At 41.2% G+C, this 26,128-nt stretch overlaps 1 protein-coding gene across 8 annotated transcripts in view; it reads right to left on the bottom strand.

Annotated features, from left to right (window-relative positions):
- The window catches only part of SCAF8 (SR-related CTD associated factor 8), a 221,350-nt gene extending 208,456 nt beyond the window's left edge, over window positions 1-12,894 (bottom strand). For 6 of the 8 annotated variants that reach the window (XR_009495878.1, XR_009495879.1, XR_009495880.1 and 3 more), the window contains exon 1: window positions 12,202-12,894. Coding sequence is in view for 4 of the 8 variants with exons in the window: in XM_024997099.2 (XP_024852867.2) it covers window positions 12,202-12,879 (678 nt within the window). In the remaining 4 variants the exon portion in view is untranslated. Of the gene's footprint in view, window positions 1-6,660; window positions 6,725-12,201 lie in introns of all 8 variants that reach the window. The other 2 variants (XM_024997100.2, XM_010808708.4) reach the window with 2 other exon arrangements.
- Window positions 12,895-26,128: the final 13,234 nt, after the last annotated feature.

The raw sequence follows: 26,128 nt of genomic DNA, 5'->3' as shown, positions 1-26,128 counted from the left end.
TGCAGATGGTGACTGTAGCCATGAAATTAAAAACGCTTACTCCTTGGAAGAGAAGTTATGACCAACCTAGACAGCATATTAAAAAGCAGAGACATTACTTTGCCAACAAAGGTCCGTCTAGTCAAGGCTATGGTTTTTCTAGTGGTCATGTATGGATGTGAGAGTTGGACTGTGAAGAAAGCTGAGCCCCGATGAATTGATGCTTTTGAACTGTGGTGCTGGAGAAGACTCTTGAGAGTCCCTTGGACTGCAAGGAGATCCAACCAGTCCATCCTAAAGGAAATCAGTTCTGAATGTTCACTGGAGGGACTGATATTGAAGCTGAAGTTCCAATACTTTGTCCACCTGATGCGAAGAGGTAACTCACTTGAAAAGACCCTGATGCTGGGAAAGATTGAAGGTGAGAGAGAAGGGGACGAAAGAGGATGAGATGGTTGGATGGCATCACCAACTCAATGGACATGAGTTTGAGTAAACTCTGGTAGTTGGTGATAGACAGAGGACTGGCGTGCTGCAGTCCATGGGGTCACAAAGAGTCAGACACGACTCAGCGACTGAACTGAACTATCTGAACTACCAAAGCAGAGATAGATCTCTATGAGAGGTTCTGAGTGCTCTGACAGAACAAGAACATGAACTGGGATTGAGAAACTCCTGTCCAATAAGAGAAATTGTTACATGGCATATTAAAAAAAAAAAAGCCAAATATGCTAAGGATCCTAACAAAAAGCAGTCACTATTACAGCTCAATAATCTTCCCTTGTGGCTCAGATAGTAAAGAGCCTGCCTGCAATGTGGGAGATCCAAATTAGATCCTGGAGTCTGAAAGATCCCCTGGAGAAGGAAATGGCAACCCACTCCAGTATTCTTGCCTGGAAAATCCCACAGACCGAGGAGCCTGGCAGGGCCCCAATCCATGTTGTTGCAGAGTCGGACATGACTAAGCGACTCACACACAAACCTCAATAAAGCATTTAAAGGTGGAGGGCACTTGCTGGCTTGTTAAATGCTTACAGAAAAACTACTCAGAGAAAGAAGTCATTTCAGCAACTAACATGCAATATGGAAAAAAAAACTCACTTTGATGATTTTTATTCAAAGGGGTTGACATTTAGCCAGGTACAAGATAAATAACCTGCATATAGTTTTTAAGATTTTATTAGGTAAATGCACATTAGCATTATCAGGAAACTTCCTATTTCAAGAAAACTACACAAGCCAACTACTTTCAGAGTCCCTCAACTGTGGGTAATATTTTTAAACAGTATTTTCTTAAGAGTCCATTGTACATGTTTGCATGAATGCTCAGTCGCGTCCAACTCTTTGCAGTCCCAAGGACTGTAGTCCACGGAGGCTCCTCCGTCCATAGGATTTCCCAGGCAAGAACACTGGCATGAGCTGCCATTTCCTCCTCCAGGGGATCTTCCTGACCCAGGGATTGAACCTGCATCTCCTGCACTGGCAGACGGATTCTTTACCACTAAGCCAAGGAGAATACATGTGTCCTTATCACTAAATGAGGTCTGCGTTCTGTGCCCAGTTAATGGGGTTTCTCTTCTCTTCCTTTAATGAGTCAGTGTAGCTACATAATGAAAGTGTCACAAATGGGAGATCAGAAGAAAGGAACGAAGCTTTTCAAAGTTTGCCCCTTTGGCTGCATTGTTTGTCACGTTTTCAAGAAAGAATGCTCGCTCTGCAGTTAATATGAAAAAGAATTTAGTTGCTCAATCTCACTACGTGCTGAAAAATAAGAAACATGCGTTTCCAGTACACACCCACACACCAAAACTTAGTACAAATTCCACGAGGGCGGAGGCTTTTTTTTTTTTTGGGTCTGTTTTGTACACTTACATCTCTAGAGCCTAGAGTAAGTGTCTGCACATGTGTACATGGTGGCAGGTGTTCAAAAAACCATGTTGAATAAATATTTTCACTAAGGCAGCTTTTAAAAGTATTTTGTTTCTGTTTTTGATGTTAAAATAAGGCTTATAAAGCTCAATTATAATTCTGATTTGCAAATAGTATACTATTAACCAAGTTCTCAGGTTTCAGATTAAAGCAGGGTCATAAAAATTATGGCCCAGGGCCCATTTCTGTAGCCCCTCAGGCCAAGACTGGTTTACATTTTAAAAGAATTGTGAAAAAAACAAGATTATGCAAAAGAGACCTTAAGCAGCCCATTAAACCTAATTTTTACCATCTGACCCTCTACAGAAAGTCTACTGACCCTGTGAATTGAGATTTCATTCAAAAGAAAACCAAAGTTGGGACTTTCCTGATAGTCCAGTGATTAAGATCCCATGCTTCCCTGCATGGGGCAAGGGTTCAAACCCTGGTTAGGGAGCTAAGATTCTGCATGTTAGACAGTGCAGCAAAAAATTAAAAAAAAAAAAAGAGAGAGAGAGAGAATGAAAGCTTTAACTTACTTTCACCTATGAACTGAAAATCTGTGTTACCAGAAACATCTTTCACTTAAGACCTCCATTGTCTAAATCTCTAAATTAGCTTATTTGATTTGAAGAATACCAAGGAAATGACCTTTGTTTTTTTTTTTAACCAGAGGATAAGTGGTTATAATGACAAAGATAATAAGTAAAGAAGGATTACAGTTGATTTACATTTAATATTTTACATACTAAAACATAAAAATGGATAAAAAAACAAAATGGAATACAAACAGAAAAAGAAAAAAAGAAGCCAAATTATATTTCAAAGGAGTAGCAAGAATACATTAAGAGGGAAAAAACTAACCAAGCAACTTTGAACGCAGCATTTTGACTTTATACCCTCAGGCTAAAAAAGATGAACAAATACTCAATTGTAGTTAATAGGCTTGTTTTGAGATACATGGGTTAGCAACTCTGAAACTACTTTCTGTGTATTTTAGGATCAAACAATACACAAATATATTGTGGACAACGGAAACTAGTGTTTTCTCACTACCGAAAAAGGAATCACAAATCTGCAAAGGGGAAAGACTAGAATGAACCAGTGAACAGTGTTGGACTGTTACTGGAGACAGGATGAATTCATGGCATTTTAGAGACACAGATGGACAAAAAAATTTCTTGTATATTGATATAATATATATATATATATATATATATATATATATATATATAAGCATGTTCAAACAAATACACAATTTCTAGCTCAATAACCACCAAAAGAAACTAAGGTTCCTCAGAGAAATGGCTGATTCTAGAGTTGGGGTGGGAATATCTTATTATACAAGAAGTGAATACCCAAAAACTGATGAGCACATGTTGAAGATACAGGAGCCAGCGTGAAGGAGCTGTGCCATCAAAAGACCCCAATGAATAAAAAATAATCTTTGAATTCATACTGATATGCATACATACATAAACGGGGAGAAGAAAAAGCTATTGTAGGAGGCCGATAATTAAACAATAGACTCAGAAAATGACCATCTGAGTACTGATTCAGGCAAGAATTGGATGCTTAAAAAAATAAAGGGTGAAAGTTGATGAGTAACAAGCTATTTGTATAGTTTCAAAAATGACTTCCCATAAGATATTTGTTACAGGTAATTCCCTAACAGTTCAGTGGTTAGGACTCCACATTTCCACTACAGGGAGCACAGGTTCAATCCCTGGTCAGGGAAGTAAGATCCTGCAAGCCTTGCAGCATGGCCAAAAATAAATAAATCCATTTTTTAAAGAAATATTTGTTACAAAAGGAAAAAAGACATTTTACAACAGAAAAACCTTGCAGAAAAAAGTTAACATCCTTTTTAATGGGATACGTCATGCGCTTCCTGAGGACACAGTATCTCTTTTGGATTACTCCTGCCAAAAACGCCTAACCTGAAACTAATCATGAAGCATCAGAGGACAATTCCAGATTGAGGGAATTCTAAAAATAACTGGCCCATTCTCATCAATCATCAAAGGGCATAAAAGACAAATAACCAACTGCTCCAGATTAAAGGACACTAGAGAGACAAGTGTGATGTGATTTAGATTTCCTTTCTACTCAAGACTTAACTGATACAATTAGTGAAATCTGAAGGTCTGCAGACAACTGCATCAACTTCCTGATTTTGATACCTGTACTGTGGTTGTTTTCAGAAAATACAGTTAATATTTAGAAATAAAAGGCATTAATTGCAATTTACTCCCCAAATGTTCAGAAACAAGGTTTACAAGTCATTTATGTGCACTGCAAAGAGAATAAGAAAGCAAATATGATTACATGTACTAAATAGTGAAATCAGGATGAAGTGTATATAAAAATTCTTTATCATTCTTGCAACTCTTCTGTAAATCTGAAGTTGTACAAATAAAGTTTAAAAAGTGGGGAAGAACCGTTAATTTATATTTGGACATCATACCAGCAAACAGAATTGTGAAAGATCGCGTGATGGCTCCCCTGTACACAGCTGGCTGTCCTTTACATCTCAACCAGGAGCTGAGTGAGACCTGGTCCTTCCAGTCTCGGCTCTAACACAAGCGGCGCTTCCTTGGGAAGGTCACACTGGCCGGCCTCAGAGTCCTCGTTTGTGAAATGAGGACAGCACCTATCCTACCTTTCTCACAAGTTTATCCTAAGACCCACTGAAACATAATAATGGCTGGGGAAAATAAGCACATATAAAACACCATATATTATAAAGTGGTTCGCTTTTTAAAATGTTTGGTAAATAAAAAGTACTTTAAAATTACCCAAGCCAGACATTTTTTTTTTTCATCACAGCAAGCGGCTGTTTTAGAAACTAGACATTTGCTATGTGTTTTGGTTTGGAAAAATTTTTAACTTATCCAACATTCTTCTTACCATTTCAATAAATTCAAATACCTGTATCTTTTTTAAACCATAAAACTTTATAGTAGCAAGACATTACTAAAGAAAGTAATTAACCAAGGCATTATCAACCTTTTTAAAAAAAAAAATAAGATACAGTTGACATAAAACCTGTATTAGTGTCAAGGGTACTGGTCAATCTTTTAGATACCATGACCCAAAATAAAAAGACCATTATATCATTTCCCAAGTTTCCAAAATCATAAAATACATAATCCAAACTTTCATCCTGCACTTACAAGCTACTCAAATCAGCCCCAAGGAATCAAATCAAATTCAGAAAACAGTGTTCATAAAAGAGAAAGAGACACCAAATTTTTCTCATGTACTTAATTAAAGAAAAAGTTTTAGAAATAAAAATAATCAATCCTCCCCAATTCATAAGGGTTTGATCACCACTTAAAATTATTTAATATTTGCAGAGACTAATTAATATATCATGACAAAAGAAAATACCCCTAAAGCTATACTTTCTAAAAACAGTTATGATTCCAAAATACCAAATGGAGATTCAACAGGATAGGCAAATTAGTATACAACGGAACAGTGTAGCTTGTCTCCCTTCCCCATTGTTGAAAAGATCAGATCACATTCATGTTTAAGAAGTCTACTCCCTCAATCTCTATTTTGAACAGTAGACAAGCAACCTGGACTCTGTAAAAGTGAGATACTGAGAGTAGACCAGGCAGAACTGAGCATAGAGAGAAGTGCTGCAGCCACCCCGGCCCTAGCGAAGAAGCGAGCCCGGAGTCAGTGACGCCTGCGCAGCCGCACTGGCTCTGCAGCAAGGGCACTGCGCTCAACGCTGATGAGGTGGAAGAGAAAGGATGACAAGTGCATAAGCTCCAAGACGGTGTGCTTTTTGCCAGTCTTGTTGACAACTGTACCTCAGCAGATAGAAAAGTGCCTGGTAAATAGTAAGTATTCATTAAGTATTGGTTAAATGAATAAACAAAATCAAATCCTAGGTCTTTCAAGTCAGCCTCTACAAATCATACTAAGTTGCAGAATTATCTTAATGAATTTAACATACATTGAATTAAAAGCCATAAACTTTTTTTAAAAACATGAACAAATCATCTCTATTCCCCATTCTGACTAACTACAGCAATGTCAGAGTTCCTAATGTATCTCCTGACCTATAGTAGATAGCATATTTACATACTCTTCCTTGAGTTTAAAATATGGTGTATCAGAAACTGGTACAGCAGAAATAGAAAGATGAAATAAACGCATAAAATCAAAATCAGAGAGACCAAACACATCGTGTTTACCACCAAACTTAAGAGAACTAACTCAGACAAGGAATCAGAAGCCATGGTAACATTTCTCACGGGCATTTATGTCTTATAATAGTACCTCTAACAAAATCTGCTCCTCTATAATTAGAAAATCCAAAATTTGATTTAGTCTTGTGTCTCCAATACTACAGAGTATCTGCCAGTTATCATCTTATAGTTTGAAGAACTTCCTCAAAATATAAGATGTATTTCATTTCCAACCATCAAATTCAGAAATTAGCAATTCACCCATCTCACATAAGTAATATTTCTTTTACAAAAAATTACGTGGAGCAGAATGCAAGTAAATGCACAAGAGTTTAGATATGATTGATGCTCACTCGTAAGCACAACTTTTTTTTCACTTCACCTATTTTTTGTGAAGAAATTCAACTCATTCCCTACATGCTTGCTTTAAGCTTACCAATATATTCTAAGTGACAACTTCATTCTGCTTCCCAAGCACTTCCCATACAATCAAGACATCATTTGACTACCAATTTAAACCTCATCATTTTCCAAAGGGCCTGCCTTATGTGGGTTATAATCATCTTACTATGCTTCTTGTGTCCATGCTGCTGGAAAGCAGTCTGTACAAGCAGGAGTAGAGAGGCACAATCCTGAGAGAAAGGAGCAGAGAAAGATGTTGAGAAAACAAAACCAGATAAAGTGCGCTCACTCAAGAGTTCAGGAGCCCAGCCAGTGTTCAAGGTCAAGGTTGATTACATTCTCTCATACCATTACGAGTTAGCAGTTGTCCAGTACAGGAAAACTGGCCCTAGAAAGAAATACCTAAAATTTCATGTACAAGCAGCAATATCAGCATTAATTCTATGCCAACTATAGTTCTAAAAAAAGAGGAGCAAGTGATCATAAAATATGACTATTTAGAAGACTGGGGAATACTGTCCCCCAAATGCCAATCAAATTACTGTAACAAACTCACTGCTAGCCTAAAATAAAAATGACTGAACTATATATATCTCATGAATTTCAATGTTGCCAAAAAAATTTTATGCTTAATCCTGAAAATGACTAAAACACTCTCAAATCATACAGTCCCCCAAATCATTATCAACCTCAATTATGCTTGTACTCTAACTTTATTCATTAAAAAAACTTTTACCATATGTTGTTCTAAAATGAAAAAACAAAGCATAAAGGGCTTGAAAATACCATAATTACAATATAAAACTTAGGACTGATTCAGCCTAACTGGAACTTTCAATGAAATAGTCCCCTCCCTGCTCTCCCCTTAGTAAGAATCGTAAGCAGAGTTTTTATTTTAAATTTTCCATCTAAACTACTATAAACCTACAATTTCATAAAATGACCCTCAAAACAATGCTTATACCTACTAAGTCCTCCAAAGTATTAATTTCATATTTAGTCAGTGAATCTTGCAACTAATAGGAAACCTAAAAATCTCATATCATTTATTTTACACCAGAGAAAACCAAATGTTCAAAAATGTTAACTGCCTTGGTCCAAGCCATTCAGCTGCCTACTATATCATCAATCCATGCATTTGAGAATCTTTATTTAGCATATACCAAGGCATTATGCTATGTACCAAGGATATGAAGCAATGAAATTATGTGGTCACTGTCCTCATGGAACTTATAAGGTGGGGGAAATTACTCCTAATTACTTAAAACTGTAGTCATCATTACAAGGAAAAACACAATGTTTCAAGGCAGTTTAACAGGGGACCTAAATCAGTGATTCTCAACCACGGTTGACTTTGGCCCCCAAGGGACACCTGGTACTATCTGGAGCCATTTCTGGTTGTCACAACAAGGGACTCTAGTGGGTAGAGACCAGGGCTGCTGCTGAACAGCCTGCAGTGCACAAATCAGCTCCTCACAGCAAACGATTATCCAGCGGAAAAGACCAACAAAGCCCAGGCTGAGGATCCCTAACCTGAACACCGGGGCAGGGAGAGGGCAGTGAAGGCTTCTTTTCTAATACTAAGACTGCTACATCTTTAAGAGATTTTCACAAAGTAGAAACCAAAACAATCTTCTAATCGTTACAATTAACCAAAACTCCCACTGGAAAGTTAAACCAGAAGAGACAGAGATATTCCCTGATACATGAAAATCAAAGAAAAAGGCAATGTTCTACAGCTGCTTCACATAACCTCCCCTTCCTGAACCGCAAGGGGAAAGTATAAAATCACACTTCACACGCTTTTATTACTTCCACTACCTTTGCCACTGTCCTCTACCACCCCATGCCTACTACCAGATACTGGTGGAAAGACTCTAAGTCCTCTAGATAGGCAAACGAATACCCTGGATACAAACTTGGAAATGGAATAAAACAAAGAAGGGATTTCACTACTGGTGTCAAGACAAGGCAGAGAAGAGGAAAATATACTGGGTGTTAAACTGACTCTGGAAAGTCTACAACCTGACAGTTTAAAGGGTGAGCTATGTGACTAACCAAAGGATCCTAAGAACAAAAGACACTAATAATTTAGATATCCTACAGATGAGTAAAGAATTTAAGAACCAAGGTAAATCCAAAAATTAATCTGCAATAATTTTACACACACAAGCATAACAGATTCTTATATTCTTAATGTAATAATTCTTATATTTTCCACATATTAAGAGTTCCTATATTACTAAAGTGCCCTCGCCAATTAAGTTATAATTTTCTAAGAAAAGGGTTATGAACTGATTTTGTATTTTCCTTCTTTAAAAAAAAAAAACCTACCATAATGACCTCCATAAAGAAGCATTCTTAAGGACTGAGTACAGATATGCAACTCACGTATAAAACTGCTGCATTCCAGTAATAAACTGGTCCTAAGGTGAATACACAGATTTAAAAAGATGAACAGGAGACCCTTCCAACCGAGGTGAGGGCTCTAAACGATCCTAACAAGTAAGCGCCACCATCTCTGAGCAGCAGCAACTGCGATACCTTGTAATGATGATAACTCTTCTGGAGTCAACTGCTCGGGTCAAGCACTGACCCTTAGGGAATCCTGTATTTCAATCTGGACAATATTCTTTCATCATTTCAGAACTGACATTAGTGGTCATGGGATTAAACTTTCATCACAATGATGCTTAACTGGAAATTAAAGTTTCCCCACAAAACCAGCACAGAGGGCACTTAATCAATTCCTGAGCCTCCATCTCATTTCACTGATGACAATTAAGAGGAATTTACCACACACAAAAAAAGATCCTCCGACAGTGAATGTGAAAGTGGGGTGGGGAGGCCATAAAGCGCCTTTGACAAAAGGGGAGGGAAGGCTGGCAGGCAGGAAGACATACCAATCATGACTGCTTCCTAGCGTTATGCATAAGACCAGATTTTCGGACCGAAACTTAGCCACAATTTTCAGATTAAAGACCTATATTCTTAACTTTACAAATCCATGGCACATTTCTGTTTTCAAGCCAATGTTCGCTTGTTTTTTTAAGCAAGTCATAAAAGCTAAGCATTTCATATTTTGAACATTATGCTTACAGATAAATTGTGTTGCCTTATCAAGTACGTGGCATTTGACAATTCAGTGCTTCAAAGATAATTTTAAATTTGCCAGAGAAAGTTTTGTTGGGCTCAGCCCAAGGATAAATGCCTTTAAAAGCCAAATTAATTTTAAGGAAACATTCTAAAACATCCTTGTCTCCTAATTCTGTAATTCAGATTCCTTTATTTTTGCACTTTGTAACATATGATTTAATGGAAAAATATTACTGAACTATTTCCCACTATATACTTTCAACCACAAATTTTTACTATACTAGCAAGCATAGATATTCACAGAAACTTTTTTCAAAAATCAGGAAAAAAAATTATCTATTTTGAGTTTAAACCCCCTTAAAAAGTACATTCTTCTGAATCTTCTTCAAAATATATTTCCCTTCCTCAATTCTATAACTATGCTGTGCGCCAACCCCATTTTCAGAGGTGTGAGCATAATACTAGTAAACAAGAGAGTAAAAAGATGGTTTAAGTTCTTTGAAAATATATAAGGGGGAAAAAATACATACGGGGAAAGGAGACAGTGTTACATAAACTAAAGTGGGAATACCACTACAAATCTCAAGTTCTTGTGAAGATTAGATGAGAAAAGAGCTGAAACATCAAGCTAGTCATGTAAATATTAGGCTCCTTATCCTTCATGTCAATAGTAAAATAAATAAAACCAACTGTAACATTTCTACTCCTCCCTGCTCCATTGTGATCAACCACAGTGTACTAACCACTTGTTTGTATCTATCACATGGCAGGGAGGGCTGAGAATGGAGGGTACATATTAGGAACCCCAAGATAAACAGGAGACACCCATCAAAAAAGTCTAGGGTACATCAAATAATTGGAAGGAAACAGGAGAAACCTTTTTTATATATAATTTAAATGAAGACCACTACTTAGTGCTTGTAGCACTACATGTAGCAAATAAAAAAGCTACACAGACCTGTTTTTCCCCCTCCCCTGCAGAGCTGTGAAATTATCAACAATAAATTTCATATAGTATGCTTATTTTTTATTTCAGATTTTAAGGACAAGTGAAAGCAGATTTTATAAATTTGATCCAAATTATCAGCTACAAATTCATAAATAAAATGGAAAAGATTCCGAAGTTTACACTCTAATCTCTATCAAAAAGCAGTAAAGAAAACCTTGTATTCAAATGAAAATCCTTTCAAAAAAAAAAGGCTTCTTTCATATAACTGTCACAGCTATCTGCTTTAATATGGAAAGTCTAATTCACATGATTGTTAGATCTAACTTTTAGCCTCTTCTAAGTTTCTCAAATGCTAATTCTCCAAAGAAGGAAGGAAGGATAGAAGGGAGGGAGGGAGGAGGGAAGAAGAAAAGAAGAATTGTTTAGACTATCACTATTAGACTATACTGAACAGAGTATTAGTGCCTCCACATGAAAAGTTCATAAAATTGATGCAAATCTAATTAACATCATATTAAAATATTTGTATCTAAGGCATACAAGTACGGATAAGCTGTGTAGACATCTACTTGTTAAATGTTTAACATAATTAAGTCTATTCACATTAGAGTGTTTAAAAGGTTTTAAAATATTTTAGGGCTTCCAGGGTGGCTACACAGTAAAGAAGCTGCCTGCAATGCAGGAGACCCGGGTTTGATCCCTGGGTGGGGAAGATCCCTGGAAAACGAAATAACTATCTATTCCAGTAATCTTGACTGGATAGAGCCTGGCAGCCCATGGGATCGCAGAGTCGGACACGACTATTTTTATCGAAACGTGTCTCCCTTCAGACTAGCAAACTCAATCAAATAGTGAAAACTGGACAGCTGCTTATTTAAAATCTAGCCTTATGTATGACACGTGAAGGAACCCGTGGGAAATGCCTCTCCCACATCTTTCCTCTCGGCATGCACAGCTCTGTTGCTTTATGTCGTGATGATGAGAAGAGTTTGGGGGGGGGGGGGCGGGTAAGGACAGGGGAAATTTGCAGAATAACCTCGCCTCCCGACCAACCATCCCCTTAAGCTTAAGTCCCCGGTTGGCAGGTTACCTAGCCAACAATATCTCGGTTATAAACAAACACTGCTTGCAATGTGACCACAGACGATCATCCCAGGAGGTGCTTTTCCACCACTTCCCACCCCCTACTACCCCCATCAGTGCCTGCCTCATTAAGGACCGGGGGAAGGCCTGAAGTGGGGATGCCTGGCCTCCAAGTTAAAAATCCCGCAGGCCCAGGAAAAGAGGTGGGCGGGCCAGGCCTCGGCGGAACTGACCCGCAGAGAGACCCGTCGGGAGCCTCCGGGGGAGGGCCCAACCGGTGGCCTCCCCTTCCACCCCCGCAGCCACTCGGGAGTAGGTGCTGGAGACACCGGAACCTCCCCCGCCCCCACCACCACCCCGGGATCGGGGGAGGGGCGCCGGGACCGAGAAACACCCCTCCCCCACGGGCACGGCCAGGCAGCCGCTCGCCCCACCCTGGAGAAAGCCCTGCGGGCCCGTGCCCAGTCCTCCCGCGGCGGGCCTCGTCCTGGGCCGGGGGTCGAGGGTCGGAGGTCGGGGTGGGGAGCGTGGGCAGGAGCGGGGGAGGGGGAGAGGAGAGGCGAAGACTGCAATACCAACCTCGCTATTGAAGGTTTTCACAGCCTCCATGTTGTCGGTGCGGAGGCCCGGAGCCCGGCGGCGGAAGAGGCGGCGGCCACTGCACTGGGTGGGGAGAGCGAGACGGGGACGGCGGCGGCGCCGCGAGGAGGGTGGGGGGTGTGAGGGGGCGGGCGCGCCGACGGCGGCGGGGACGGGGGGTGGGGGGCCGGGCCGCTGCGACCCCCCCGGGCCCGAGGGAAAAGGCGAGGCAAGCACTGGTGGGGAAGGGCTCTCCCTTAGGGGCGGCGAGGCCCCGGCATGGCCGCTAGGGCAGGCGGAGCGCCGGGCAGGGGAACAGAGGCGCTGCCGGGGCGGGTCGGCGGCGGCGGACGGGGGGGGAGGGGCCGGGCCGCGGCGCCTTCTCTTCTCCGCCCCACTCGGTCTCGGGCTTCCACCCTCTAGCCCCGGTCCCCGACTTCTTTCCACCCCCTCCTTCCTCTTTCCTCCGGCGGGCTCCTGTTTCGCCTCCCCGCCGCTCGGGGCCCGTAGGAACCAGCGGCGCGCCGCGAAGACGGAGGAGGAAGCGCTGGCAGCGGCGGCTGCGGCATCCAATATGGCGGACGCGAGTCGGGCCGCGCAGCTCGGAGATCCGCGGCGCCGGCCAGCGCGCCCCCTGGCGTCGGGACCGCGCGGGCCTGGGCCGCCGCGCGGAACCATCGAGCGCGCGCGCGCGCGCGGGCGGGCCAGAGCGTCGCCGCCGGGAGGCCGGGCTCAGCTCTACCCACCCCCACCCCCGCGTCCCCCCCACACACCACCTCCTCGCCGCTGCGGGAATGCGGGCTGCAGCCCCTTGGAGCGCCCTTGCAGGGGGAGAGAGCCACTGCAAAGCGTAGATGTTAAGAAAAACCCAAATCCCGCCCCCACTGCCCTCCTGGCAAGTTTAGGCAATAATATCCGCGTTTCCGTTGTTTCCATAGGGACTGGCCTCTTTACACGAGGTTTAGTTGATTTTTTCAAAACTTTACTGGACGTTGGCCTCGAGGTTAACAGGCAGAAAACTTCCTAGTTGGTCACTTATTTGGGAACGATGTGCCCAAGCATTTTTAATAGCGTCGGGAGAAAACGTTTAGAAACAAAAGCTTGGGATTCGGGCGGGGGCAGGGGAACGAGGGAAGCACGCCTGCAGCCAGCTTCTCGGTGCAGGAAATGCACGCTGCATAAAATCCGGGGGGGACTGGCGTGGTGCAGACAATGAGTGCATTTGTCTGCGCGGCGGGAAGCGGTGCCCAGAACGCACGAGATCTGCATAGGCGAAAGGGCACCCGTCCTCTATAAACAGTTAATTATTCTAAAGGAATTTTGCCCCAGGTTGCTGAGAATCAGATGGTGAATACAGTTTTTCTAGATGAAGTAGGAGATGCTGCTAGCAAAATGCCTCCTCTGTCACTTGATGCGATGTAAGATAACCGATACCAAATTAAAAGTGAGCATTTAAATGAAAAGTTAGGTGTGTATCAGTGAACCCCAGACACCACTGTCGTTTTGCTGGGAGTCGTTTTTCAGCAGTTGCTGCTCGTCAAAGGAAAGGGAGATAGATGACTGCGGGATTTTTCTCTATAGGATTATTGGAATCAAGGTAAGAGCTGAGCCCTGAGCCCTGTGAAACAGGGAGACAGACCCTTCTTCACTTGGTAGGGCCTAGTTTTTATGAGTCTTCTTCATTGACAACTTTAATATGGCCGCTGGCTACTTAGAAGGTAAAATGGAAAACTTCTTAAGAGCTTCTATTTCCACCTTAAAAAATCTCAGATACTTTCCAGAGCTCCTTTTGCCTCCCATCCTCATAGGCTAAGCCGTTGTGATCTCTTGCCAACAATTGCAGTAGCCTCCTAAACTGGTCCCTATCCCTCCTCTAGCCAGAATGGGTAATTCTTTTTTAAGACCCAAATCAGATCAGCTCACTCCCTGTTTTAAATCTTTTTTAAGACTTTCCCATTGCACTTCAGGTTTTATCTTATCCAGTTACCTTGGCTTAAAGGCCCTGCCTATCAGCTCACACTACTTTTCCCCCTGCTGTCTACTCTGGCCACTCTGGTTTCCTTTGTTGCTTGACCACACTGAGCGCTTTCCTACCTAGGCCACGGGATGTGCCTTTGCCCTCGGGTGCTATTGCTCTGTTCTTTACTACCTGACTCCTCATCCTCTTCCCTCCTGCCAGAGGAGGTTTCTCCTAATAGTTCATCTGCAGTAGCATGCTGGGACTTGCAGAGGTGCCCACTCAGTTCTGGTCCCGTGGGATCCTAACACTCACCATTTGCTGCTCTGGCCTGTGAGGGATTATCGATTCAGTCGTTGATGAATGTTGACTGAATTATTTAGGCCTGAGAGATTAAAGTGCTATACAAGCTGAAGAATTACATTAAAAAAAAAAAAGATTTAAATCCATTGTTAACAGTAGTACAGGACTTGATTTCCTAAAGCTTCCATAGCCAGAATTGCAGAAGGCATATTTTGATCAAGGGAAGGAAAAGAATTAAGAAAGCAGAGGACAACCTAAGCACACTTTGAGTGAGAAGGAGGTTAAAAGTAGGAAAAGGAAAAGTAGTCTGGGAGCCCAGTGTGATGACTTAATGCAAAGTTTGTGTACAACTATGCACACCTCTGTGTTGTATGTCGATGCCTGTGTGTGTAGTTTACGGATGCATGTATGTTAGGACTCTTGGGTCCCAGATAATAAGCCAGTTGGAGCTAGCTTAAGCATTAAATAATTTACTGTTAGGATGCAGACTTGTCTCCTGTAACGCAAAGTTATGGATGCTGATGGGCCTGAGAAAGGAACCTGAACCCAGAATTTGAAAGTCCAAAGCAATTTAATCTCCGCTTACCTGCTTGAGCTTTCTTTCCATTGCTATATCCAGCTCAGTTTTACATAGTGGGATATGACTGTTTCTCCTAAATTTATAGTTCTAAACAGCTGGAGGACCACCTGACTGACAATCTCTCCCAGTTCCAAATACCTTAAGGGAAAAGTAAGGAACTGGATTGACCCAGCTTGGATTAGGCGACCATCAGTAACAAATTTAAGACCAGGAATTCATACTCTGAAGAACACTTGACGTGGGAAACAGCAGGCAGGGGTAGTCCAGCCACTGGAAGAGATATTCCCAGTGGTGAATTTTGAAACTCACATTCCAGAGTTTATGGTATTCTCTTCTGAATGTGTTTAACATTGGCCTTTCTCCTAGGATTTAATCATTTGGGGGAGTAACTCATAGGCTCTGATTCAGCTAACAAAGTGGTCAGAGTCAAAAACAGTCTGGAGCAGCACTCGCCATAGAGCTTTCTGAGATGGTGGAAATGTTCTGTATCCATGATGCCCAATTCAGTAGCACAAGCTCCTTGTGACTGTCATGTACTTGAAATATGTCAGGTGCGACTGAGAAAATGAGTTTTTAATTTTATTTCCCTCTAATTGACTCAAGTTTAAATATATGCTAGTGGCCCCCACATGGGAAAGCAGAGATCAAGCTAGACAGGATTTACTCCCATCAATGGGGCACATCCTTGAGAAGGGGAGTCATTTTGAGGTGGCAGTAAGCAAAAACAGTTATCAGCTATCAGGGGTAATGTTACCAGAAGGTGGGAGGCAGCTGCTTGCCACTCAAAAGCCAGTAAGCAGGCCAGGCTGGTAGAAAGAAAGATTTGCTTTATTTCAGTTACCAGCAACCAGTAGGGAGGGCAGACATGTGTTCAAAGGCCAGCTCTCTCCACTGACGATCAATTGTGCAAGAGCTTTTCTAGTCGGGGGTGGGGTGGGCTACATGCAGAAACAGCACAGTCAGCTCTGACAGTCATCAGATTGATCACTGATGGTCTGACCACCCTCATCTTGATTGTACAGTTAATTCTTCAGTTCCAGGGTCAGTTTGTTTCCATGTCCTTGAGGCCAGTTCTTGGAACTGTGGCAGCTTATGTCTCAGGTACAGTCTGATCATCATGTAGTTAACTTCTTCACCCTTGCAGAGTGGGGACGGGGATCACTTTTAGGACAGCTCACTGGATATGGCTCAGAATATTATTGATAGCCCTTGAGAAGGAACTAAAGGTCTTTGACTATGCTAAAAGACCCTGATGCTGGGAAAGATTGAAGGTAGGAGGAGAAGGGGACGACAGAGGATAAGGTGGTTGGATGGCATCAATGACTCAGTGGGCATGAGTTTGAGTAAACTTTGGGAGTTGGTGATGGACAGGGAGGCCTGGCATGCTACAGTCCACGGAGTTGCAAAGAGTTGGACATGACTGAGCGACTGAACTGAAATGACTATGTTATTATTATTTGGTCTTTGACAGTTTTTCTATTTTTTTAGTTTTCTTTTGCACGTTCTCATGTCTCTGATCAAACATATTCTTTGACTAAAGTTTCCATAGATGAAAGACAGGCAGAGGACATTGGGGGCTGGGGGGTGGGGGCAAGAACCATAGGGTCCTGCTCCGTTTCAGTAAAATGTATGTATATGAGTTATTTTTAAACTAGGGCAAAAAAATCTGAAGCATTGTCTAAGCCAGAACTAACTTCCATCCAACAGAGAAAATGAAAACTTGAGATTCCTCAGGAAACACTTCTGGAGTGGTTTAGTATTAGGGCATAGAAACAAAATGGAATATTATACAGCCAATAAAATGATGAGACTATGAGAAACAACAGGATGGTTCCTCAAAATTTTAATAGAATTAGCCTATGCTCCAGCTATTCCACTCCTGGTATTCATCCAAAAGAACTGAAAAAGGCAGCAGCACCCCCAGTGTCCATTGACAGACATTGTTTAGTTGCTAAGTCGTGTCCGACTCTTTTGCAACGTCATGGACTATAGCCCACCAGTCTCCTCTCTTCATGGGATTTCCCAGGCAAGATACTGGAGTGTGTTGGCATTTCCATCTCCAGGGCATCTTCCCAACCCAGGGATCAAACCCAAGTCTCCTGCTTTGTCAGGTAGATTCTTTACCACTGAGCCACCAGGAAAGCCACTACTGCCAGATACATTTATGTAAGTATATACATTTATATAAACAAAGCAGACTAGGGTATATGCATACAATGTAATATCACTAAGCCTTAACATGAAAGGAATAATGATGTACCCTACAACATGAATGAAACTTGAAGACTATTCTAGGTACCCCATATAAGTTGGAATCCTACAATATCTGCCTCTGGCTTATTTCACTTAAAGGCAAATATTGTATGATTCCACTTACATGGGGTACCTAGAATAGTCACATTCATGAAGGCAGAAAGTAGAATGGTGGTTGCCAGAGGAGGAGAAATGGGGAATTAGTACTCGATGGGCATAGAGTTCATTTTGGGAAGATGATAAAGTTCTATAAATGAATGGTGATGATGGTTGCACAAGAGTATGAAGTATTTATATTTAGTGTTATATGACTGTACACTTAAAAATAGTTAAAATGGTAAATACTATGTTCAGCTCAGTTCAGTCGCTCAGTCGTGTCCGACTCTTTGTGACCCCATGAATCGCAGCACGCCAGGCCTCCCTGTCCATCACCAACTCCCGGAGTTCACCCAGACTCGTGTCCATCGATTGAGTTGGTGATGCCATCCACCCATCTCATCCTCTGTTGTCCCCTTCTCTTCCTGCCCCTAGTCCCTCCCAGCATCAGGGGCTTTTCCAATGAGTCAACTCTTCTCATGAGGTGGCCACAGTATTGGAGTTTCAGCTTCAGCACCAGTCCTTCCAATGAACACCCAGGACTGACCTCCTTTAGAATGGACTGGTTGGATCTCCTTGCAGTCCAAGAGACTCTCAAGAGTATTCTCCAACGCCACAGTTCAAAAGCATCAATTCTTTGGCGCTCAGCTTTCTTCACAGTCCAACTCTCACATAGCCTTGACTAGACGGACCTTTGTTGGCAAAGTAATGTCTCTGCTTTTGAATATGCTATCTAGGTTGGTCATAACTTTCCTTCCAAGGAGTAAGCGTCTTTTAATTTCATGGCTGCAGTCACCATCTGCAGTGATTTTGGAGCCTGAAAAAATAAAGTCTGACACTGTTTCCACTGTTTCCCCATCTATTTCCCGTGTAGTGATGGGACCAGATGCCATGGTCTTAGTTTTCTGAATGTTGAGCTTTAAGCCAACTTTTTCACTCTCCTCTTCCACTTTCATCAAGAGGCTCTTTAGTTCCTCTTCACTTTCTGCTATAAGGGTGGTGTCATCTGCATATCTGAGGTTATTGATATTTAATTACAATTTTTAAAATATTTTAATGGTTAGAAAAAGATTAGAAATATAGGAAAGGATAAATGCATATGTTAAATACTTATGTTATTAAATACAAAGGAATGTGAATCAAATCACTAATATATTTTAGTTTTAAGAATATATATGCAAAGATTGAAAATGATACAAAAATAGTTATATTAGCGTGCTGAGTTGGCAAAGGTTTTTTAAAAAATATTTTTGCCTGGTTTCAGTAATTCAGTAATTTGTATCTTTTGGGCTTCCTTGGTGGCTCAGACAGTAAAGAATCTGTCTGCAATGCAGGAGAGCTGGGTTCGATCCCTGGGTTGGGACGATCCTCTGGAGAAGGAACTGGAAATCCCATGGACAGAGGAGCCTGGTGGGCTACAGTCAATGGGGTCACAAAGAGCCAGAAATGACTGAGAGACTAACACACACATACATTTTATTTTTATTCTTTTTGCCTGTGCCATGCATTTTGTGGAATCTTATTCCCAACCAGGGATTGAACCCAGACCCACACAGTGAAAGCATGAAGTCCTAACCACTGGACCACCGGGAATTCCCAATCTTATTATTTTAGATGGACCCAAAATAACTCACCAAACTTGATACTGAAACCAAGTATATTTCCTGAAAGAATCACAACATGTTAAAGGTACGTAGTAAATATTTTACTTCTACCAGTTTCACTTTTAGAAATTTTGATTTTGGCAGGTGTGTTTTATTGCGCGTTAAAGAAGTGGTTCTTCAAACAGCTAAAAGTAAAACATCACACATTGTCAGTAATAGTGATCAACGATTAAAAAAAAACCTCTAGATTTTCAGGCTTTGTAGTTTGAATATTGATTTAAGCATAACATTTGCTCCTCAATGAGTAAACCAACAGATCTGTGTCTTTTTCTCGTTCACGATGAATCTTTTCTTACTTCTTGGACACACTCCTGACCCAATATATTTGCCCAACCCACATACACATCCTTCAGTGTTTCCCCAGACTTTCCAAATGGACACTACTTCAAGTTGCTGGTGAGAGGAAGCTGTTTTGCGTGCCTTAAAGTTTTATGCAGCTATTGTGAAATGACAGGAATTTTCTGACTATAGAAATTTTCATTCATTTCAGATCATTGAAAAGGAGACCAAATTATTTTGTTGCAATAGAATGAGAGAAGACTCAGGGTGTAACGAAAGAAGTTATATCGGCCAGAAGGCATTGCCTTACATTCCTAGACTCAGTTTAACTTCCTGGTACAAACAGCTGTTATAAATTGAAGGCATTATGACAAGTGGCATCAAGGTGGCTGTCCAAATAATGCTTCACGTGGTGACAATATCTTGTGACCATTGTATTCCTCATATGTTGGTGGACTAGTAACCCAATGTAATTCACCCAGATTAGATCAGAGCCTCATGGACAAACCAACAACAACCAAACACAAGACGCTGATGTATGCCCCCCAGAATGCAAGTCTATTAATTTGCTGTATCATTTATCTCATTCAAGTGACTAGAATTCTCATGTCAGCTATTCAGGTCAAAGTCTTCTACACCAAGGTACCTGGGAAACTAATAATCTGACAGTTGCTTTGAATTATTAAGTTGTAAAAAAGAAAATTTTAGTGACTAGAACTTTTATATCCTTCCCCCTGATTTATACCCCAGCATCAGTTTTTCTTTTTCCTACACCATGTTGAATAACACTGCAAACATCTCTCTGATACCTCTTTTGTTTTTACGCTAATATCTTTTGGCTAAATTCAAAGCCTATAATACGACAAGCAAAACCATGGCTTTCTGACGATTTGACTTTATTCCTTATATATTAATTTGTATAGATTTTAATCTAAATCCAAAAGTTTCAAGACACTTTAAAAAAGAAATGTTTTTAGTTTATCTTGGCTGTGCTGAGTCTTCGCTGCCGCGTGGGCTTTTCTCCAGCCGCAAGCGGTGGGGCTACTCTCTGGTTGCAGTGTGTGGGCTTCTCACGGTGGTGGCTTCTCGCTGCAGAGCATGGGCTCCAGGTGAACAGGCTTCCGTAGTTGCAGCGTGTATGTTCAGTAGTTGGGGTTCCCAGGTGAGCACAGACTCAATAGTTGTAGCACATGGACTTAGTTGTTCAGCAAGCATGGAGGATCTTCAAGGATCAAAGACTGAACCCATGTCTCCTGCATTGGCAGGCAGAGCCACAGGGGAAGCCCTTCAAGGCAGATTTTAAAAATCAATTTTGGGTGGTGTTATACACTGCTGCTGCTGCTGCTGCTAAGTCACTTCAGTCGTGTCCGACTCTGTGCGACCCCATGGACTGCAGCTTACTAGGCTTCTCCATCCATGGAATTCTCCAGGCAAGAGTACTGGAGTGGGGTGCCATTGCCTTTTCCAGTGTTATACACTATATAGCTTCAGGCTTAGCTTAGCTTCAGGCTTCAGCAATACGTGAACCATGAACTTCCAGATGTTCAAGCTGGTTTTAGAAAAGGCAGAGGAACCAGAGACCAAATTGCCAACATCTGCTGGATCATCAAAAAAGCAAGAGAGTTCCAGAAAAACATCTATTTCTGCTTTATTGACTATACCAAAGCCTTTGACTGTGTGGATCACAATAAACTGGAAAATTCTGAAAGAGATGGGAATACCAGACCACCTGACCTGCCTCTTGAGAAATTTGTATGCAGGTCAGGAAGCAACAGTTAGAACTGGACATGAAACAACAGACTGGTTCCAAATAGGAAAAGGAGTCCGTGAAGGCTGTATATTGTCACCCTGCTTATTTAACTTACATGCAGAGTACATCATGAGAAATGCTGGACTGGAAGAAGCACAAGCTGGAATCAAGATTGCCGGGAGAAATATCAATAACCTCAGATATGCAGATGATACCACCCTTATGGCAGAAAGTGAAGAGGAACTAAAAAGCCTCTTGATGAAGGTGAAAGAGGAGAGTGAAAAAGTTGGCTTAGAACTCAACATTCAGAAAACGAAGATCATGGCATCTGGTCCCATCACTTCATGGGAAATAGATGGGGAAACAGGGGAAACAGTGTCAGACTTTATTTTTCTGGGCTCCAAAATCACTGCATGGTGATTGCAGCCATGAAATTAAAAGATGCTTACTCCTTGGAAGGAAAGTTATGACCAACCTAGATAGCATATTGAAAAGCAGAGACATTGCTTTGCCAATAAAGGTCCGTCTGGTCAAGGCTATGGTTTTTCCTGTGGTCATGTATGGATGTGAGTGTTGCACTGTGAAGAAAGCTGAGCGCTAAAGAATTGATGCTTTTGAACTGTAGTGTTGGAGAAGACTCTTGAGAGTCCCTTGGACTGCAAGGAAATCCAACCAGTCCATTCTGAAGGAGATCAGCCCTGGGATTTCTTTGGAAGGAATGATGCTAAAGCTGAAACTCCAGTACTTTGGCCACCTCATGCGAAGAGTTGACTCATTGGAAAAGACTCTGATGCTGGGAGGGATTGGGGGCAGGAGGAGAAGGGGATGACAGAGGATGAGATGTCTGGATGGCATCACTGACTCAATGGACCTGAGTCTGAGTGAACTCCAGGAGTTGGTGATGGACAGGGAGGCCTGGCGTGCTGCGATTCATGGGGTCGCAAAGAGTCAGACATGACTGAGCGACTGAACTAACTAACTAATACACTATATTGTGTCTCCCCAAAATGCATATGTGAAGACCTAACCCCCAGTACTTCAGAGTGTGGCTGTATGTGGAAATAAGGTCTTTCCTGCACCCCAGCTTGAGGCATAATTGACAAAATTACATATATTTAAAGTTTCAAGGTGGTTTAGATGTACATTGTGAAATGCATGCCACAATCAAGCTAATTAACATATCCATCACTTCCCACAGTAACCACTTTTTTGGGGAAATGGAAACACGTGAGATTTACTCTCAGCAAATTTCAAGTATAATTTATAGTATACACTATTAATTATACTTTATTATAATATTAATATTATATATTATATATATTATTACATTAATGTATATAATTAATATATTATAATTTATAGTATACACTATTGATTAATAAATACTAATACTATAGTATTACATTATTATTAACTACAGTCATCATGCTATCTTTTTGGGGAAAAAAACCACTTTTTTGGGGAAATGGAAACACCTGAGATTTACTCTCAGCAAATTTCAAGTGTAATTTATAGTATACACTATTAATTATACTTTATTATATTATTAATATATACATTATATATATAATTAATATATTAATTATAATTTATATTATACACTATTAATTAATAAATACTAATACTATAGTATTACAATATTATTAACTACAGTCATCATGCTATCTCCAGAACCTATTCATTTTTGTAACTAAAAGTTTGTATCCTCTCCCCCCTCCCCCAACCCCCAGCCTTTGGTAATAACCATTCTACTCTGTGTTACTGTGAGTTTAACTTTAAAAAAAAAAAATTCACAGATAAGTAAGATTGCATATTTGTTTCTATGTCTAGGTTATTTCACTTCAGAGTGTCCCCCAAGTTCATCCATGTTGTTGCAAATAGCAGAATTTCCTTCTTTTTATTTTTTAGGTATTCTTTGCGTATACATGCAAAAAAAAATTAAAAAAAAAAAAAAGAAGGAAATCCTGCTATTTGCAACAACATGGATGAACTTGGGGGACATGTATATAAATTGTGAAATAGTTGATGTACAATATTATATGTTTCAGACATAAAACATAGTGACCCATTGGTTGTTCAGTAGCATGTTGTTTAATCTCCACATACTTATGAATTTTCCAGTTTTCTTTATGTAATTAATTTCTAGTTTCACACCATTGTAGTTAGAAAACTAATGAGCACTGTAATGGTAGAGCTCTGCCAATCTCTAGTCACTAAGCTTTGCTTTTGATAACTGTACACAATTATAGGGACGAGGGAAAAGCACAGACATTCCTGCATCTGTATCAACAGGAACTGAGTGAAGAGAGGAAAAAACTTCCCCTGAGAATGTATAACCACAAGTCAAACTTCTTGCATGTTTGTGGTCTAACTCATAATACCTGGGTAATGTGAAAAACCTCAAGCAAAGGAATTGTTTTAAATCGGAACTGTGTTGGCCTGCCTCCAGGCAACTGAAAGCACAACAGCAGTCCTTTTTTTCTGCGGGAAAGTGACATGAATGTAACCTTCCAAGAAGTTTGACAAATACAGGTTTACTGAGGATAATCAAAGTGAAAGTGAAGTCGTTCAGTCTTGTCCGACTCTTTGTGACCCCACGGACTGTGTAGCCTAACAGGCTTCTCCGTCCATGGGACTTTCCAGGCAAGAATACTGGAATGGGTTGCCATTTCCTTCTCCAGGGGATCTTCCCGACCCAGGGATTGAACCCAGGTCTATGGGGACTTCTCTGATGGTCCAGTGGTCCAGAAGGTTTCGCCTTCCAATGCAGGGATTGCAGCTTTAATCCCTGGTTGGGAAGCTAAGATCCCACATACCTTGTAGCCAAAAAAAATAAATAAAAGAAATAAAACCAAAATATAAAATAGAAGCAATATTGTAACAAATTTAATAAAGTCTTTTAAAATGAGATTATAATTAAATGAACAAACGAATGAACAGGAAAACAGAACATCAGGAGTGGGAGCCAACAGAAATACAAGACAGCAAAATCAGACCAGCCAAAAGTTTAGATGGTGGAATTGACAGATTCGGAAGAAACAAAGTTTTAACAGGTGTCCAGGAATATTTTGGGCCAGGTGATTCAGATCAGCCCCATCACTAAAAACCGCAGTGAATGCTGGTTAAAAGAAAGGTAAGTGAGAAAAACTCTGAAAGCATTGCAAACAGGACAAGGCTTAAAGAAAGAGAACCAGAAAGAACCTTGAAATTGCTTTTGCCTTGGGTGCATTTTCTATTCTGGGCAAACTTGAACTTTGGATTTTGACAGCCTTCTGGGGTAGAAGGGGCAGAAATCAAAGCCTGGTGGCCCCAAGTTGAGGAGTCTAAGAGGAGGGTCTCACTACACTGAGCTGGACCCGCAGAGAGTGACAACTCAGGATTAGGGTGAAACAGAAGTAAACTCACTCTCTCTTTCTCCACCCAGGGACTCTGAGAAATTTTTCCTTGTCTAACAGAGCGAGAAGAGAGAGGAGGGACTTCCCTGGTGGTCCAGTGGTTGAGATTCCATGCTTTCCATACAGTGGGCACAGGTTCCATCCCTCGTTGGGGAACTAAGATCCTGAGTGCCATATGGTGCAGCCAAAAAAAGAGAAAGAAAATAGTGAAAAGTATAACATAGCTTAGCCTTTACATGGACTTGCTCAAAACACATTACCTTAAGCCCTTAATGTAGTTTGAAGCATTTCCAGGCTAGTGCCCCGAAACGACTAGGAGAAACAAACACAAGTCCTCGTTGAAAGACTGGTCCTTCCTCTAAGGCCTCAAGGAAATCCTTCAAATGAATTCATAAGGCAAATGAGTGTATTTGTTTCCCATTGCTGCTGTGACAAGTTACTGCAAACTTGGTCGAGGCTTATAACACAAATTTATTGTCTTACGGTTCCAGAGGTCAGAAGTCAATGATGGGTCTCACTGTGCTAAAATCAAGGTGTCTACAGCGAGTGTCATCTACTCGATGGACATGAGTTTGAGCAAGCTCCAGGAGTTGGTGATGGACAGGGAAACCTGGGTGCTACAGTCCATGGAGTCGCAAAGTCGGACACAACTGAGCAACTGAACTGAACAGGGCTATGTTTCTTCTAGCTAGAGACTCTAGGGGCAACATTTGAAAATTATAGACCATGAATGAGAATCAGCAGAAAAGACAGATGAAACATACATGCCTGCACATATATTGATATATCATGAACCAGTTGGGTTTATTGTAGGAATGGGGGGTTGGTTTAACATGGCTTAACATCAGAGAATCTCATTAGTGTAATTCACATTTTGAGAGATTAAAAGAGAAAAACTATATGCTTGTTCCAGTGGATTAAAAAAAAAAAAAACCTTTGAGGTAGTTGAATGTGCTAAGTCGCTTCTGTCGTATCTGATTCTTTGCAACCCTATGGACTGTAGCCCACCAGGCTCCTCTGTCCATGGGATTCTCCAGGCAAAAGTAATGGAGTGGGTTGCCATTTCCTACCCCAGGGGAATCTTCCCAACCCACGTCTCTTACGTCTCCTGGCAGGCAGATTCTATACCACTTAGTGCCACCTGGGAAGCCTGTGATTCAGTATCACAATTAAATAAAAACATTAGATTCCAATGGCTCCTATAACAAATTACCCTGATTTTCATGGCTTAAAGCAATAATTCTCTCACAGTTCTGAAGGCTGTAAATAAAAGACCTAAGCGTCAGTAGGGTCAGGCTCCACTCAGGTTCTTGAGGAGGGTTGGTTCTTGCCTCTCACGACTTTTGTCATTGATGGTGTTTTTTCACTGATGGTGACATCATTCTGACCTCAGTGTGTCTTCACGTGGACCCCTCCTCTGTGTCTGTCTATAAAATCGCCCTCTCCCTCTTTCTTTTAAGGATACATGTGATTGCTTTTAGGGCCAACCCTGATAATTCAAGATAAATTCCAGTCAAGATCCTTAATCACATCTTTTGCCATATAAATTAATTTTCACTCTTGCTGCATCAGATGATATTCACATGGTCCAGCAATTAGGAAGTAAATATAACTTGGGGGGGAGGAGACACTTTTTTCAGCATACCACAA

Source organism: Bos taurus, chromosome 9 (assembly GCF_002263795.3).
Source record: "Bos taurus isolate L1 Dominette 01449 registration number 42190680 breed Hereford chromosome 9, ARS-UCD2.0, whole genome shotgun sequence".
NCBI classification, from domain to species: Eukaryota; Metazoa; Chordata; class Mammalia; order Artiodactyla; family Bovidae; genus Bos; species Bos taurus.
Note: the sequence above shows the minus strand (reverse complement) of the source record. Positions and strands in the feature narration are given on the sequence as shown.